Source organism: Leptopilina heterotoma, unplaced genomic scaffold, assembly GCF_015476425.1.
Source record: "Leptopilina heterotoma isolate Lh14 unplaced genomic scaffold, ASM1547642v1 Lhet_103, whole genome shotgun sequence".
NCBI lineage: Eukaryota > Metazoa > Arthropoda > Insecta > Hymenoptera > Figitidae > Leptopilina > Leptopilina heterotoma.
This window is the reverse complement of record NW_025110818.1, coordinates 410,084-429,679: the sequence shown is the minus strand read 5'-3', so window position 1 is coordinate 429,679 and position 19,596 is coordinate 410,084. Positions and strand designations below refer to the sequence as shown.

Sequence of the window (19,596 nt, the reverse complement as noted above, 5' to 3'; positions counted from 1 at the left end):
AGAAAATTATTTTACAACACAGGACTGACTTTTGTTCTATTTTCATTTTTACTCGATTCAATTTTCAAATTTTGATTTTTTTCAAATTAATTTCTTCGTTTTTGGAAGTGAGAGGGTGATTTCGCAAAGTTTGACCCAAAAACCACTTTATATCGTCATAAATTATTTTTGAAAAAAAATATTCATATTTTTCTCTGGCAATTTTTTTTTCCGTATATGATAAAGCAATATGTGAAATAATAAAACACACATATATATACAAGTTTGAAAAATACTCTTCTTTTCTCTCATTTTGCTCTGGTAATAAAATAAAAGTTTTGTCGTGTTTCAGTGCGGGATGAGGTGGACGCCGTGAGACAAATCGCAAAGGACTTTGGGACCGAGGATAAGAAACCGGATAAAAGTGAGCCAATTTCTTCATTTTTTTTTCTCTCTCCACACACACATACACACACATATATATCTCTTTCTTTCATTCTTTCTTTTCGCGTCCATTCTTTTTCTCGCGTTTTCTCATTTACATTCCGTTAATGCGTTACGCAGCACTTGGTTTGTGAGATGGGATATATATATACGTAGGAGGTAATGGCCCGAATAATGCAGAAGCAGGTTACATGTACGCCTACCTGCCGAAAAAAAGAAAAAAAAAGCTAATTTTCTTAAATCCTTGACTCCGCATATCCTCTCTTTCGTAACTTTAACAGTTATAAAAAATCGTCAACGAAATGCATATTGCAAAAAAGAGTCAAGTTCTCGAAACAAACATGTCCGCACATGCAAATGAAAGATAACAAAATTTTTTTTGCGCTGTTTTTTTTAATGGCAATTTATTATTTCAGTGTGCGAAACAATTTGGGGAAATTTATTTTATTTCTATTTAATATAAGGATATTTTATTTAAAAAATTTTATTTTTATTTATTATTTTTTAATTTTAGAAAATATTTTGTATAAAAATAATAAATGAGAGAGAACAAATCTGAATAATCTAATAAATAATTAACAATTTTTATTTATTTTTATTTTTTATAACAAAAATTATTTTACATAAAAATAATAAAAAAATTTATTTAAAACACCTAAAAATTTTACTGCATCAGCAAAATTGTTAGTTGTTTCAATTACAACTTTAGCTGTTTTAGAAAAACTTATCGCTGTTATAAAAAATAAAAAAAAAATAATAAAAAATAATTTATTAAAAATATTAAATGAAGAATAATAAATATTTATTTAAAAATAAAAAGTACATTCAACTTCTTTTCTCTCTTTTTTAATTACCGTGTTTAAACTGTTTAAAGTTTCATTGTTGATTTTGTGGAGCTGTACAGAGTCATTGTATTTTTAATACTCGGTCAACAATTTTTTTGCGGCAATCTTATCATAAAATTTATGGATGTTTTAAAAAAAGTATGATTAAATTGTAAAACGCAAAAAAAAAAAAAAATTTTTTGCTAAAAGAAAATGAAAACAAGATGAAAATTATTATTCACAATATTTTAAACAATTTATCCCGTCAATATAAATAAAATAAAATAAATAAAAAAAACAACAAAAGTAAATAAAAATATGAAATAAAATAAACAAATTTATTGAAATAAAAATTGCCATTAAAAAGACCCAAAAGCACAACTGAATTAATATTAAAAGCATATAAAATTTCGAAATAAATTTAAATTGAAAATTTTTAATTCTCAATTTGATTTAAATTTCAAAAATGAAAAAAGTAACTTTTACCATACTATTAAAGTATAAATTCGTAACTTTCGAGAACTCCTGCGCATTTTTTTAGCATATAAAAATTAGTAAAATTTACAACGAATGTAGTAAAATTTGTTCTTTTAATTTTCCCTATTTCTCCTAAATAAATTTTACTTTTATTACTTCCAAAGAAAACTTTTATTTATTTATTTTTATTTATTCAAATTAAACTAATTTTTTTAAAAAACGTAAGTTTTTACTTCGAATTTATTTTTAGTCATCAATGTTTACTATTTCCAAGAGTAAATTACACATTTATTGATTCAAATGAAAATTTTATTTTTAAAATCAGTAAAATTTACTTCGAATGCAGTAAAATTTAGTCATCAATTTTTAAAATTTCCCAGAATAAATTCCACTTTCATTACTTCCAATGGAAATTTTATTTATTTCTATTTATTTAAATTAAACTAATTTTATTGAAAACATTAATAAAATTTACTTCCGTTTATGGTAAAATTTAGTCATTAACTTTTATAATTTTTTTACAACAAATTTTACTTTTTTACTGCCAATGAAAATTTTGTATGCACTTATTTTTAATTATTTAAAAGAAATTTTTATTTTTTTTTTTTATTTTTTTATTTTATTTTTTTTTATTTTTATTTTTTTTTATTTTTTTATTTTTTTTTTTAATTTTTTAAAATTGAAATTGAAATTGTTTTTTGCTATCAAAGTTTAGTAAAATTTACCTCAATAAAATTATTACCTAAAGTCAATTTATTAATTAATTTTTACTATTTCTTGGAATAAAGATTACTTTAATGTTTAATTACTTTAAACGAAAATTTTATTGTAAAAATTATTAAAATTATTAAAATTTACTTCAAATGTAGCAAAATTTATTTATCATAATTTGTTCTATTTCCCAGAGTAAAATTTATTTTCGTTAACTACAATGTAAATATTGTAAAAATTGGTACTAAATTTACTTCGGAAGTAATAAAATTCACTATGCAAATAACAAGAAAAATTTATATAGAATTGTGCAATTGCAAAAAAATTAAATAAATAATTAATTAATTAATAAATTAACAAAAAAGTGCAAAATTACCTTTTTGTTAAAACTTTAGCACATATTTCTTTATTGTAAATAGCAAAAGTTACATTATCATTTGCCCTATTTGCTAAAAATAATAATAAATTCCGAATACCATTAAACAGAAAATTTAAATTCAAAATTTAAATTCACCAATTATGTCAAATCAGATTTAATTTCAAAAAAAAAATTGCGACTTAAATAAAAAAAATCCGCTACAAAAAAGAAAATGATTTGTATCAGTTCTGACATTATCGAATAAATGTCATAAATTATTTTAATGACGTGCAAATGATTTAAATTAATTTATCATTTAATTCCATATTATTTAGAAGCACCTAGAAGATTGTGGGGGGGCAGAAGGGGGAAGAGAGGAATGTTTACAAAGACATTAATTTTTTTGTGTTTCAAAAGACGTTATCTGAATACTATCGCCACGTAATACATACCATAATCATTATATTACTTTTACTAAAGAGTGATTAGCATAACACTACCGTGCAATTACTACTTTCGCACCGCGTTTATAATACTATATCTCTATATATAGTAAACAGTAAAACTTTTTCTTTTCTTCTCGAATTTTTTCCCTTTTTTTTTAATTTACTTTTTTTTCCATTATAAGTGTCCAGCGCAGTTCATTATAAACTAATAAATTGTATAAATTACAAAAAAAATTTTCATTCTTTGGGGCATTAAATTTTTAGGTGTTTTATTAAGTAAAAGAATTTTTACTAAACTATTTAAAAAAAAAAAATGTTAATTTCGCCATGAAAATAACTCTCGAATTTTTTTTTGCGAAGTCTTTTCTATCGAATGAAAAAACTAAATAAAAATTAATTTTAAACTTAATTCTTAATTTTACCTTAAAAAATTTATTAAAAATTTAAAATTATTATGCAGAAAAAATTAATTTAATCGAAAAAAAATCAAACAGAAAAATTATTTTTAAACCTATTATTATATTTCTAATTTTTAATATTTATTTAAAATGAAAAATTATTTATTAGTTTAATTTAATTAGTAAAAATTCTACCGATTTAAATTTAGAGAGCGGATCAAAAATAAATAAAAGAAATAAAAGAAAAAATTCGATTCTTTTTCAATTATTTCAAATACATAATTTTCTATCTAATATATACCTGAATTTGAAATTCTGCATCTGATCAAAATAACGACGCAGAAATTTCGTCATATTGATCTGAAAGCGCGTTTTATATGTATACATATATTGTATATTATACATATTGCGAAATAGTAAATCTTCCGTTTCTGTATTTTCTCAACTTTTTAAATATTTATGAAGTCTTTGAGTATTCATGAAAAGATTTTAAATTGATAGTCTGTTTTCTGGGCCTAAGTGAGGACTTCATTTATAACTGTCAAAGCTTAGTTGGATTAAATATGAACACGTGCGTTTTCATACATATATATATAACCTTACGGCATAATCGCTCACATATTAAGTAACCCCGAGGTAAACATCCAACGATTGAATAAAAAAAAAATTTTTTCAAAAATTGCAGTTTTTCACAATTCTAATTTTTTTAAAAGCTTCAATTTCCTTCTGAATTTCCTTATTATTATTGTTATTTAATTAAATTATCAAAATTAAAATGTAATTTAGTCATTTTTTAATTAAATTACTAAATGAAAATTTATTTAATCACTTTTTAATTAAATTACAATTTAATCAGTTACACTAGAATGTAATTATTTTTTAATTAAACAATTTTCTTTTTAATTACACAAATAAGATTACAAATTCAAAAAAAAAAAAAAAAACAGAAATATTTCTCTCCTTCTTTGAAAAGACACTTTTGAAGAGATTATTTCAGTGTATAATATAATTCGCATCGACACTTGTATTTTTTTTTGCGATGACTTTATCACCTGTTTGACAGCCCTTTAAAAGATTTATGCTCTGATTGCTCTGTTATTTTAAGGGGACGCGCAGTTTTATACAAGTTTATTTACGATTCGATGTGCGCGACTTATCGCAAAATCTTCAAAGTCGAGTGCACCTCTATCTCAAGTCACAATTTCTATAAAGAATATTGACGTAATATGAAAGTCTGATAAAATAAAAGAGAGAGAAAGAGAGAGAGAGAAAGAGAGAGAGAGAGAGAGAGAGAGAGAGAGAGAGAGAGAGAGAGAGAGAGAGAGAGAGAGAGAGAGAGAGAGAGAGAGAAAATATTTTTTTCCATTACGAGACGAACAATATATATTATATATGTGTATGTACTTAACATTTGTGCACAAAAGAAATAAAGATAATGCTATTTGACTAAGCACATTTTGCATCGCGATCTGATCCATATTTTAAAAACACGAATCTTCAATTATGAATTTTTATCAATAATTTAAAAAATTCGAAAAATGTAATTTAAATCGTTTGGATTTTTATCATAACTTGTACCAATTGTTCATTAGTCAATATTTATAATATATATTTATTAATATATTTATCTAATTTCATTAATTAGAGATTATTTATTTATTTGATAATAAATCATTACTAATAAACAATAATAAAAAATAATAGTAAATTTTAATGAATATTAATAATAAAGAATTGAAAAAAGGATTGCCACGCAACCTGGAAACCTATGGAAAAGTCAGGGAATTTTGATCGGAATCCTGGAAAATTATTGTTTTCTAAACTTATTGTGCTTATTCTTGAAATCTAATTTTACTTAAATATTTCAAAATTAATTGAATTTTAAAAGAGTTGCGTTTACAATTTTCATATAAATAGATGAACTTTAAAAGGTTTTAATTCGAAACTTTAGAAAATTTCAATTTTAAATAAATGAATTAAATAATAAAAATTTCACAGGAATTCTATTATTTACAAAATTTTTTATAAATTTCTTCACAATAATTCATTTATTTTCATAAAGAATAACATTTTTTTTACCAGAAATTCAATTATTTTCATAAATAATAAAATTCCATACAGGTTTTCAATTATTTTCATAAATAATAAAACTCATCGCAGAATTTCAATTATTTTGAATACAATTTTAATGAAATTTCTTGAAAAATGTAATTATCCTTAATAATTTTATTAAAATTCATCAAAGAAATTCAATTATTTTAAAAAGCCTTTCTATAATTTATTTATTAGCATTTAATTATTATTGTCAATTCAATTTTTAATTTTTAATTTAATTCAATTATTTTAAAAAGAAATATATTATTAAAATTCGTCTCAAGAATTCAATTATTTTCAAAAGTAATAAAATTCATCCAAGACATTCAATTATATAGTCAAGAGTTTAAAAAAATTCTCGTAAAAGTTTCAATTATCTTTATAAATAATAAAGTTCTTTTTCAGAATTCAATTATTTTCAAAAATTTTAATAAAATTCTTGGCAAATTTTCAATTATTTTCAAAAACTTTTCTCAATTCAATAAAATTTTTTACAGAGATTCAATTATTTATTAAAATTTGTCAAAAGAATTTTAATTATTTAAAAATTTGTTGATAAAATTCTTCATCAGAATTTAATTTTGAGAAACATTCGATTATTCAGTAAATTATTTATTTTTGTATTTAAATAATAATTGAATTTTTGTAAAATTGTCTAATACAAATTGATTTCAATATGCATTTCAGTTAAAATTTTAAATAATTATTGAAGATTAAACTCTCTAAATTTGAATTAGTAAAAATGGTTTCTATTTTGAATTAGTGACTGACTTTTTGCTTTAGAATATGCAGATTTTTCTGATAAATAGTCGTTTCTGCTAATTTAACAGTTAATTTATAATTTAATTTATTTAATTTTAGAAGTAATATTGAATTTTGAAAAGCTTTCAAATTATAAACTTTGAAAGTTTGAATTTTTCATACTTTTAACTGAAAATTGTGTAGATTTAATTTTTTTAAAAAAGTGTGATGGAACTTTTGAAATTATTTGAAGTTTCTATTTTCTAATATATATTTGATTGAAAAATTTCCGAATAATCTATGAAATTTCGTAAAATTGAATTGTAAACAAAAGAATTTGAAAGTTTTCAAAGAAGTTTTTCAAAAATTATTAAAAATAATTAATTTAATGAAGCGTTTTAGTTGAAAATAATTGAATTGAAATGATGAAAATAAATTTTATGAAGTTACAGTAACAATATTCTTATAATATAAAATAATTATTTTATGAGTCGGTCATCTTTAATAATTAATTAATTATTATAAAACATGAATATATCGATTGCTCCGAGTCGAAGACTCGGAGTGATCGATTTTCTCATGTTTTATAACAATTTTTTAAAAATTGTTTAATTTCAAATAAGTAATAATAATCATTAAATATTTATTTAAAAAAGAAGTAATAGAATATTTTTCTGAGTAATAATTTTTAAACTGAATCAAAAATGGCGACAGTTAAAACAAATTAACCAATTTCCAAAAATAAAAAATAAAAAATTAAAATAACAATTAATAAATAATATAATTATCGATAAGTATCATTCAATTAACTCCCCAGTAATTATCAAGTACGTGCATTAATTTTATTTAATAATAAATCTAGTTGTTAAAAAGGTGAACTTTGAAAGTGAATAAATTTTCCTTACTAAACTGCATTATAGAAGTAAATTGAAGTTGTATTATATGAACTATATTATTTTGCTTCATTATTATTCATGATTTAAATACTTTTATGGAGAAATACATATATGCATCAATGTGTGAGTGTGATTAGTACTTAAGTCATAAAACGAGTAAAAGTGAATCAATCAAATAAGAAAATTACATCGTATAGACTTTCATGATTCACGCTATTAACGATTCTAATTACTAATTCATCAAAAATTATTTTCCACTCTATACACAGAGAAAAATTTATTCGTACTGATTACAATAGTCTATATTACTGCTCGGATATGTGACCACTTTTTGTTATGATTACTATAGCTGTTGTAAGGAGTACAAACATGAAGGTATCCCTTACAACAGCTATAGTAATCGTTCCTACTAAATTCTTAACACATTACATAGTCTTCGTAATCATTCCAAAAAGTGGTCACATATCCGCGCTGTAATGTAGACTATTGTAATCATTAAAAATAATTTTTCTCCGTGTATATGCATCATCATATGAAAATTTGTTTCTCTCGAAATTTTTATTGTCATTGAGAAAAAAGTTAAATAAAATATTAAATAATTTGACACTAATTCGAATATTTGGGAATAATAAACATTTAATTATTTAAAATATGAAAATTAATTATAAATATTTTAATTTTAAAAAAAATTGTTTTTAAAAATTTAGATGAATTATAAATAATTGAATTTTAATTAACTATCAATAATTAAATTTCAATTGTAACAATAAATTATTAAATTTAGTTATTCGAAAATTATATTCGCATCTGAATTGAAAATTATTTATTCGTAATAGAAATTAATGCTAATAATAATAGTCTAAATTTTGTAAATAATCAACTACTAATTGGTAAACAATTTTCTTTTTGGATCTAAAATTAAAAATTTTTCATTGAAACTTTCGCAAATAATTTGTTATGCTTTATAGAGAGAAGCATAAAATTGCTATTGTTTTCTTATGCGGGACTCTCTATTAATTTGCAAGCTATATTCTTTGAAAAGAAGAAAAATTTGCGAATAATACTGATAATTAAAAGTTCCACATGGCCGAGAAAGGGAAATTTTTTTGATGTCAATCTCGATATATTCTGAATTGTAAATTTTACAATTGTCTCTAGGAAATTTTCACTCTAGAAAATTTTTTCCACTCAATAATTTTCTTTTTCAATAATTTGTTTTAATAATAATTTTCTTTTTTCAATAATTTTTTTTACCAATAATTGCCAACTCTTGGGCCAAAAATAATCTCAATATTTAAACAATCGCCAAACATACCAGTTACCTTATTAGAAAATAAAATTCTTTCTACTCACTCTTGATGAAATATCCAAAAAGAAGAACAGCAATTATTCCAGCATCTCGAAACGTTCTGTGCGTAATTTTCCCGATGTCTATTTTCGTTTGGAATGGCCGGTGATGATGAGACCTACACGATGGTGAAGAAATAATAAAACCGATTAACTTGGAATAATAAATCCTTGTAAATGGAACTCGTATAGGAAAATAAAGCGCTATTGATACTTATTCAAGGTCATTTATTGTGCATTTTGCATCTTTATCTTAATATACGAGCGCACGTGTAACGAAAAATAAATTCAAGAAAAATTTCTAAGGTCAAATTTCAAGTTCTATTAAACATATTGCATTTATATATATGTATGTATATGTTTGTAATGAAAACAAATTGTTACATTTTAAAATTATCGATTTGTTGTAGGTCAATATTTAATGTCAATCACTCACAAATTGCACATCTGTTTAACTATCATTTCATTTATTGACAAGTTCATAATCGTTTGTCATGCAACTATTAGACATATCAATTACTAATGTCAAGTTCTGTGACTTGTAATTATTATCCACATTTGTCCAAATAGAGACGATTTTATTTAAGTGCGAAAATTATTAGTCAAATAAAATTTACATTTTTTAAATTATTTTTTTAATTAATTGTTATTTCGTTAAAGAATTTTGATTATTAATTTTAATGAATACAAAATTACTAATTACTATTTTGAATTAATTTTAATGATTTTATTGAGATTTTATTGATCTGATTATAATTAATAATAATTGTAAAATTACAACTATTATTTATAATAATTATTTGTATTAATTATGTATATTAAATTAGGTCTATAATAAATTTTTAAAAATATATAATAATTGTAATAAATTAATTAATTTCAAAATAATGACTACAGTAAATTAGTTAAATTATGCAATAACTGTTCGTTACAAAATAAAGAAATAAATAGAACCAAAAATTGTTATATTTAATTATTAAATTATTAACTTGTAAAAAAAATAAATAAAATAACAATTTATAAAATAAAATATAAAATAAAAATAAATGTTACCACTATTTTTACTGTATAATTTTAGGAGGAAACTTTTTCTCCTATTTCTAAAAGGGGGAAAAAAATGATTCGTTCCTCATCCTTGAAGAATTTTTTAATGAACTGGAAACTGATTAAGAAAATTGACAAAATTGCGTCTTTAGTGAAGTTACAAAAGTCATTGTTTCAAATGAATTTCGATCATCATGAAATATATTCACTCAAGTAGAATGAAGATCATTGTCCAATAAAACATTTTATTTTATAGAACGTTGAACAAACTAATTTTTATGAAACAAAAGAAATATTTTTCTGGTAATTGAGTAAAAACATTTTTTTTCTTTTTTTTTCTTTCTTCTTCTTATTCTTATTTCGTGTCTTAATGTTAAAGTTACAAATTGAAGCATTTAATGACAAGAACGTTTAATTGAATCTTGAGTTTGCTCTCATACCGTTATTATGCGAAGCGGTGAATGAACGCTATTAATTAAAATCTTAACAAATTCGAATGAGACGAAAAAAATTTTCAAAGTCATTACATTTTATTAATATATTACATTTGCTTCAATTTTTTCTAATTTGTAATTAATTTTTTAATACGTCTTCTATCTATTGCATTTTAAAGTATGAAGTTATGAAAAAAATGAATAAATAAATTAAAATGTATTTTATTTTAATAAATACATCTTATGTTGTAAATAAATAAATAAAACAAAACATTCAATAAATAAAACAAAATTTTCAATGAATAAAAAAATAATATATTCAATCAATAAATAAACAATATATTCAATAAACAAAATAGAAGAAATAAGTAAAATAAAATACACAAAATAAATCAAAGATGAAAAATTGTAACAAGACGAAAAGTACAAAAATTATTTAACTATAATGTAACTATAACTTTTATAAGACGATTTTAATCATAATTTTTAAAAAACTATTTTAAAAAGTAAATTTAAGAATTAAATGACAAATTTATAATTTAAAAAAACAATATTAAAATCTGAAAGAAAACCAAAACAGAAGAGAAAGAAAAAAGAAACCAAAAAAATAAAATAGTAATATTTCAATTATTAATTAATTATTTAATTACTAAATATTAATTTTTTTATGAAAATATACAATTTAAAAAACAAACAGAAGAAAAGTTGAATAAAAAATAAAAAAGGAACAAATATAAAATATGAGAATAAAGAAAAAGAAAAGAAAGAGAAGAAAAAAAAATAAGAAAACATGCAGCGACTTTAAAATTGGAAAAAGTTTTTTATTAAACAAAAAGATAATTTTTCTAAAAAAAAATTATCTTTTTGTTTAATAAAAAAACTTTTTACAATTTTAAAGTCGCTGCAAGTTTCCTTTTCTTTGCAAATCTAACACTTTTTACTGCCTACTAATTCCCCCCTCCCCCTAGAAAAATTCCTATGTAAATTAAAAATTATTAGGAAGTAATTTATAAATTGAGAGAAGGTGTAAAAATATTTCTTCTACTTTTAAACGTCGTTAGTAAGCGCATTAGTTTATTTTTTCTTTTTTTTTATAACTTCCCCATTTCTATTGCTGGTGTTAACAGAGGCAGCTGGCTTCGAAAGGCAAATGTCGTCCAGTCTCAATTGAACCTTCTTGCCGATAACTTCGAGTTTCATTCAGTTATATATATAGTTACGTTCTTCCGAAACTTTTTTCGGTTTTTTATTTCGAAATTTTTTTTTATCCCCTCTCTCAAATTTAAAAATAAATTTTTAATTCTAATTTTAACAAAACAAAAATTGACAAGAAGAAAAATAACAAAAAGATTGGGTTAAAAAATTATCATCTTAAAGTGCTCGTTAATTACTATTTAGTGTTTAATTATTATTATTTAATTCCAAAATTAAAGTGCGTGATAATTATTATTTAATTTTTAATTATTATTCAATTTTAGAATTAAAGTGCGTATTAATTATTATTTAATGTTTAATAATCATTAATTAATTGTAGGAAAAAAAATGTGAGAAAATAAAAATAAAATTTAATAAAAAACGTGAATTTAATTTGTGAATTAAATAATGAATTACGTGAATTATAATTTAAATTATATCTAATTAAAATTGAATGAATACATAAAATTTAAATAATAAATAAAGAATAAATAAAGAATAAAAAAAGAAATGAGGAAAATAAATATTTTGTGTTTAACAAAAATTAAATAATAGTGTTGAGAAAAATGTTTATTTTAATTGATAACTGTGTTGAATTGGATTTGTCAATAGAAGGTGATAATTAAGGTAAAAATAATGACTGATTTTTGAAAAATATAATCTAAATTTTACGTATTAAAGAAATAATTTTTTTAAAAAATGCAAAAAAGATGAAATTTTTTTCTGGGACTTTGCCATTTGGAATTATTTTTGCTATTTAACATTTTCTTTTTTTAATTTTAATGCAATTTTAATTTTTGCAAATTTTGCAAATAAAACAAAATTTAAAGAGAGAAGGAGAGAGAAATTTACGTTCAAAATTGTAAAAAAATATTTATAAATATTATGAAATACACACAATAATCTAACTTAGGCGCAGTCACTTAACATTATAATCATTTGAATAAACATTATAAATTATAGTGCAAAATTATCAATTTTATCAAATTGGAGAAAAAAGATAAAGCAAATTTATTACTGTTCGTTTGTCAAGTAGTTTTATACAGAAGCCTGAATGCCCTGAACGTTCGACCTTAAATAGTCATAGAGCGTGAAACTTATAAATATTGTCGGAATAAATAAATTTTTATTTAAAATTTTAAATATAAGAAAAAAATCTTTTAATTTTTATTTAAATTTTTTTTCTTTTGTTTCATTTAATCAATGTTTTGTTTTAATTAATTCAAATTTTCTTTAAAATAACGAAAAATTCTCTTTAAATTTATTGTATTTTTATTTTTTTTAAATAATAATAATTGTAAATAAAATAAAATGTTTCTTTATTGCGTAAAAAAAAATTTTAATTTAATTTTTTACCTCAAAAAAAAAAAGAATTTAATTAGCAAATACAGTAGAAATAATTTATTTGTAAATATAGAATTAACAATTTATTTGCAAATGTTATAATAATAATTAATTTGCAAACATATTAATAATAATTTATTTGCAAATTTAGTTATTATAACTTATTTGAAAATATAGTCATGATTTATTTACAAATATATTAATAATAATAATAATTTAATTAAATTTAATTACGAAAAATAATAATGATAATACTTTTAAATAAATTTTTGCAATGTAATATTGAGAGAGAATTAAATAATAAGTAAAAGAAAACGAATTATGAGCAATAAGTAGAAAACGCAAATTTTAGTCAGACAACAGTAAGAATTCGTGACGAGTAGAAACAGCCAATTTGAGAAGCGAATGAAAACAGTATTTTTAATTTCGTACTTTTCTATTTTTCTATTTTCAACTTTTTTATTTTCTATTTTCTAATTTTCTGTTTTATATTTTTCTCTTCATTTTTGTTTTCTATTAATAAATTTTTATTAAATAACTCTTAAAACGTGAATTGATAAAAATTCCTTCTACATTCAATTCTCACCGATTTTTTGTATTTTAATTAATTGCAAAAAAATTTACTAATAAATTATTAGAAATATTATTCTTTTACTAATTATTAATAAAATACAAATTACTTAAATATTAAAATTCGTAAATATAATTTAAATTATTTAATTAATTCAGAAAAAAAATCAGTCGAAAATTAAAATTAATAAACATTTTTGATAATTAAAATTTAGAGTTATTCATTGCAAGTTAATTAATAGAAACTAGAAAAGTAGAAAATAGAATAATGGAGAATAAAAAAACAGGGATTAAGAAATAGATAATAAACAACTAGAGAATAAAAAAAAAGAAAATCAAACAGTTGGGAATAAAAAATGGAAAGAAGCAGAAAATAAAAAAATAGAAAAATGTAAAAAGTAGAAAGTAGAAAAATAGAGAATAAAAATAAGGAATAAAAAAAGAAAATTAGAAAACAAAAAATAGGGAATAAAAATAGAAAATAAGTAGAAAATAAAAAAAAATAAAAAATTGGGAATGAAAAATCAAAAAATAGAAAAGTAGAAAACAGAAAAATAGAGAAAACGAAGGGATAAAAAAAGAGAAATGGAAAAAAGTAGAAGAAAATAGGAAATAAATAATAGAGAATAAAAAGATAGAAAATTAGGCAGGGAATAAAAAATATAAAATAAGTAGAAAATAGGAAACGAAAAATAGCAAATAAAAAAGGAGTGTATAAAAAGTAGAAAATAAGAAAAAAATAGAAAATAATAAATAAGGAATAAAAAATATTAAATAAGTAGAAGATAGTAAATAAAAAAAAACGAAATAGAAAATAAAAAATAGCAAACACAAAATAAAGAATAGAAAATTAGAAAATAAAAAATAGAGAATAAAAATAAAAAATAAAAAAAATAAAAAATTGGGATTAAAAAATCAAAAAATAGAAAAGTACTCTCTAAATCTGAATATGTGAAAATTCACATATTTGTACGTTATAAGTCGTCTTCTCGATCAATAAGTGCATATACACTTATAATAAGTGAAATTTCACTCAGAATAAGTGAAAAATTCACTTATTTATAAGTGTATATGCACTTATTGATCGAGAGGACGACTTATAACGTACAATAAGTGAAATTTCACATATTCAGATTTAGAGAGTAGAAAACAGAAAAAATAAAGAAAACAAAGGGATAAAAAAATAGAAATCGAAAAAACTAGTAAAAAAAATAGAAAATAAATAATAGGGAATAAAAAGATAGAAAATTAGATAGGGAATATAAAAACTAGAAAATAAGTAGAAAATAAAAAATGTAAAAAGTAAAATGTAGGAAGTGGAAAAATAGAGAATAAAAAAAAATAGGGAATAAATTAGAAAATAAGTAGAAAAGTACCTAGTATACAGAAGAATATAAAATAAAAAAATATAAAATAAAAAATAGGAAGTAAAAAAGAAGGGGATAAAAAATATAAAATAAGAAAAAAATTGAAAATAATAAGTAAGGAATAAGAAATATAGAAAATAAAAAATAGCGAACACAAAATAAAGAATAGAAAATTGGAAAATAAAAAATAGAATATAAGTTAAAAATAAAAAAATTTAAAAACAGGCAATAAAAATCAAAAAATAGAAAAGTAGAAAACAGAAAAATAGAGAAAAAAGAAATGGAAAAATAGAAATAGAAAAAAGTAGTAGAAAATAAAAAATCAGGAATAAAAAATAGTAATGATTGAAAAAGGAGGGAATAAGAAATAGAAAATATGTAGAAAATAAAAAATAGAAAAATAGAAAAAATAAAAACAAAAAAAAAATAAAATAATAGAAAAGTAGATTATCAATAAATTTTTTTCTTTTGTTCTCACGTCTAAATATTGTTTTATATATATTATAAACGACAGTAAGATAACGGTTTATTATGAATCGTTATGCGAGCAATATTGTTTCTGATATAGACAAGTATTGCACTTAAGCAACATCAACATAAAATATATATTTATATGTACAAGAGACAGGGGATGAGTTTATATGTATACACATATCAGTTATTGCAAACGCGGCTTTCAACTTGGAATGTTAATCAGAATTTTGCAATTGCACTTTATTAAATATGTAGGAAGTGAAAAAAGGAGAAAAAAATTTCTTTTCAAAAAGAAAAAAAGGAAGAAGAAGAGAGACGCGTACACACGCACATTTTAAAGAGTAAAATTAGTGATGCTTTTAACGTTTAACTCTGAACAGATTTAGATAAGTGTAATTACATGTACATTACAGACTCTACGTCATGAACGTTAGCACTTATTTTGTTCATGTGACATAGAACTGATAAGACGCATGCAAATACAACTTATCAGTTTATTGACTGAGCTAGAATGTTGAAATCCTTGGAACTCAAAGTTTGCTGTCTAGGAAATTCGATTTCACATTTTGTCTTTCTCTCTCTCTTTCTCTCTCACTTTTTTGCTCTCTTTCTCACTCTCTTTTCAGAGAGAAAAAGCAAACTTTCCTCTCTCTCTCACTCTTTTACTCAAACTCCTTTGAGAGAGAAAACGAAACTTTCCTCTCTCTTACTCTCTTGGAGAGAGATTTTTCTCTCTCTCTCTCTCTCTCTCTCTCTCTCTTTCTTTCTTGAGAGAGAGAAGAACAAGAAACTTCGAGAAAGAGAGAAAGAGAGTGAAAGAGGAAAAAGAGACTCTAAGAGAGAGAGAGAGAGAGAAAAGAGATGGGCAAACTGTAATAAAGTTGCAGATGGTAAGCATGCGAGAGAGAATGCTGCCTCATAAAACTAAAGCTGAGAAATAATTTTTCCTGTCTCCTTCAATCTTGAGAAAGGTGCTCTTCTTCTAAATTCTTTGCATTGCACAAATTCTAAATTAGCGACAAGGAATTTATTCCCGATTCCAATCTGCCAATAAATTTATCATTCATTGCTTCAAAGAAATATTATACCATCATACATTTACGCTCAAAACGAGTCTTAAATATACATTTTTTTAATTTCTATTAAAAAAAAGGGAATTTTTTAATAAAGAAAAGTATTTTTTTTTAAGAGAATATTTTTTTATAAAGGAAACTATTATCTTCAATATAGAAAAATATTTTTTTTTATTAAAGTATTCTTTATAAATAACATTACTTTTCTTTATTGAAAAATAACTTTCTTTATTAAAAAAATTTTCTTGTAAAAAAATACTTTTCTTAATTAAAAAATAGATATATTTATTTAAAAAAGTTACTTTCTCTTCATTTAAAAAAGTACTTTTTATTATTAAAAATTAATTTTGTAATGAATAAAATATTTTTTTATGATTAAAAAAAGGATTTTTTAATGAAGTAAATTTATTTTTTTAATAAAGTATTTTCTTCACCACAGAAAAATATTTTTAAATTAAGAAAAAGTACTCTTTAATAATTATAACTACTTTTTAATTAAGAAAAGTATTTTTTTATAAGAATTTTTTTTAATAAAGAGAAATAATTGTATAAATAAAAAACAATATTTTGTTTAAAAAGAAGTATTTTTGTAATAATTGAAAGTATTTTTTTATAATTAAAAAAAGATTTAAGAGAAGTATTTTTTCTTATACAAAATATATTTTACTAATCTAAAAAAAATACTTTTTTATATTAATAAAAATACTTTGTTTAATTCAAAAGATAAATTTTTGTTCTTTAAAAAAATTTTTTATTTCAACAAAATATTTTCATTCATTAGAAAAATACATTTTTTATACTATTTTAATACTTTTTTAAAAAAAATATTGTGCCTTATTAATACAATTACTTTTCTTTATTAAAAAAAAAATAATAATAAAAATACTTTTCTATGTATTGAGGAAAATATTTTTTAAAACACGAAAAAATTATTTTTCCAATAAAAAAAACTATTTTTCAATACAGAAAAATAATTTTGGATAACCATATTTTTTAGTATAGAAAAGTATTAGATACTTAAATTAAGAAAGTATTCTTTTAATGAATGAAAGTATTTTTTTATTTTAAAAAAGTATTTGTATGGAAAGATATTTTAATAAAAAAAAATGTGTCTTTTCTTATAGAAAAGTATTTTCCTTTAATAATAAAAAAGTTTTTTCTTCGCTTAAAACGTAAGAATTTTTCTTTATTCATAAAATACTCTTCTTTATTAAAAAGACTTGTATTCTTTATTTATTAATAAAAATACAATTACTTTATTACCAAGTATTTTTCTTAATTTAAAAAAGTGTATTTATCAATACAGAAAAAAATAATATTCTTTGTATAAAAAAAAAGTTTTTTAAAAAGAAGTATTTTTAATAAAAAGAAAAATAAGGAAAAATAATAAATAAGGACTATGCTTTTCTTTATTAAGAAACTATTTTACTTGATCAAAAAAATACTTTCTTCATATTGAAGAATATACCTTCTTTTATTAAAAAAAGTATTTTTTATTTGAGAAAGTATAGCTTATTTTTTTTAATCAAAAAATATTCTTTATTCAAAAAATACTTTTCTTTATTAAAAAAATATATTTTTCTTTATGCAAAAAAAAATTCTCTTTATTCAGTAAATACGTTTCTTTATTCAAAAAATACTTTTATTTATTCATAAAATATTTTTCTTTATGCAAAAAATACGTTTCTTTATTAAAAAAATACTATTCTTTATTCAAAAAATAGTTGTTAATTCAAAAAATACTTTTCTTTATTTAAAAAATACTTTTTTTATGAAGTACTTTTTCAATAATGTCTTTTTATTCAGAAGTACTTTTCAATAATATCTTTTTATTCGGAAGTATTTTTTCAAAAAATACCTCTTCATTCAAAAATACTTTTTTTAATAAAGACCAGCCTTATTTTATATTGTGTAGTAAAACTTTTTTAACAAAAAAATATTTCTTTTTTTATATATAAATAATTTCTTTTTATTCGGAAGTACTTTTTCAAAAAACACTTCTCTATTCATAAATATTGATATTTTTAAAAAGTACTTTTTCAATGAAGGCAAGCATTATTTTTTATTATAGTAAAACATTTTCAACAAAAAAATATTTCTTTTTTTATATAATAACAATTAAAAAAAATTGTAGAAAAGTAATTTTTTGATAACAATAAAAATGACAAAACTTTTAACCCATTTGAACGTCGTTTTAATTTTCCCTTTCAATGCAAAGAATTTCGAAAGAAGAAAAAGAAGAAGAGGAAGAGGAAGACCATTCCTTGCAAAAGATTGAAAAAGACAGAAAATATTTACCGACAAAAATTCTTCTTTTTAGTAATTTTTTTTCCCTCATAAATTCCTAAATAAATTTCTTCAATAATTATCTAATTCTTCGATAATTATATAATTATGAAAATAATGAAATAATAACGACAGATACCAGGAACTTGTATTACAATCTATTATGACTTATTAATTGAGCAAAAATGTAATCACTTGTACATAGTGTGTGATTCATTGATTGATAAAATAGTAGATAATTTGTTAGTGAATCATTACAATATCATCAATGGTTAAAGAAAAAAAGAAGAACTGTCAATAATCACTTCTAAGTGTCAAAGAGATTTTTTATTTTTTTCTCCATTTTTTCAACGCGTGAAAATTTTTCTTTTCTATATATTATGTATAAGATATAGAATAAAGTAGACTTACAACACACTTGATCGTTAAATTTGAGGAAAAAAATCAATTTAATAGTTTGATCACGATGTGTCACGTTGAACATGACTCATGGAACACTGGACAAAACGTTCTAACGTAATTTTTTTTTGCATTTTATAAAAAATTTGCAATTTTCACTGGGATTTTACCGCTAATTTCAGTATTTTAAAGTAAATTATTAAATTATTCCGGAAAATATTTTATTTGAGGAAAAAATTGTTATAAAATATAATATATTTAGTTAATTTCGAAATATTTTCGCTTTCATAATTGAATTTTAAGCTAAATGTCGAATAATAATTAACTTTAATATTTAAATTACAGGGAAAAATCAAATGAAGTAAATTTTACTATATTTTTTTAAAGGTATTTTTTTATACTATTTCTGATCATTTTTAAGTTTAAATTTTAATATTTCTGGAGTAAATTTTACTATTTCCGAAAGTAAATTTTTAATTATTAGTTAAATTATTTTTCTTGGACTCGGTAAAATTTACTTTAGGAAATAGTAAAATTTCATTGCAAAAATTGTAAAAAATTCCAAATAGTTTACGATCAGAAAAAAATATATTTGACTTGGAGTCCATTAAACTTTATTTGTTTCAAATAAATTATATTTTTGTCGTAGAAAAATTTTATTTGAAACAAGTAAATAATTTAGTAGGCTCAGAGATA

At 21.1% G+C, this 19,596-nt stretch overlaps 1 protein-coding gene across 1 annotated transcript in view; it reads left to right on the top strand.

Moving 5' to 3' along the window:
* The window catches only part of LOC122501268, a 162,740-nt gene that overhangs the window by 131,564 nt on the left and 11,580 nt on the right, over nt 1–19,596 (top strand). The window contains exon 8 of the mRNA XM_043610607.1: nt 332–403. Within this exon, the coding sequence (XP_043466542.1) occupies nt 332–403 (72 nt within the window). The remainder of the gene's footprint in view (nt 1–331; nt 404–19,596) is intronic.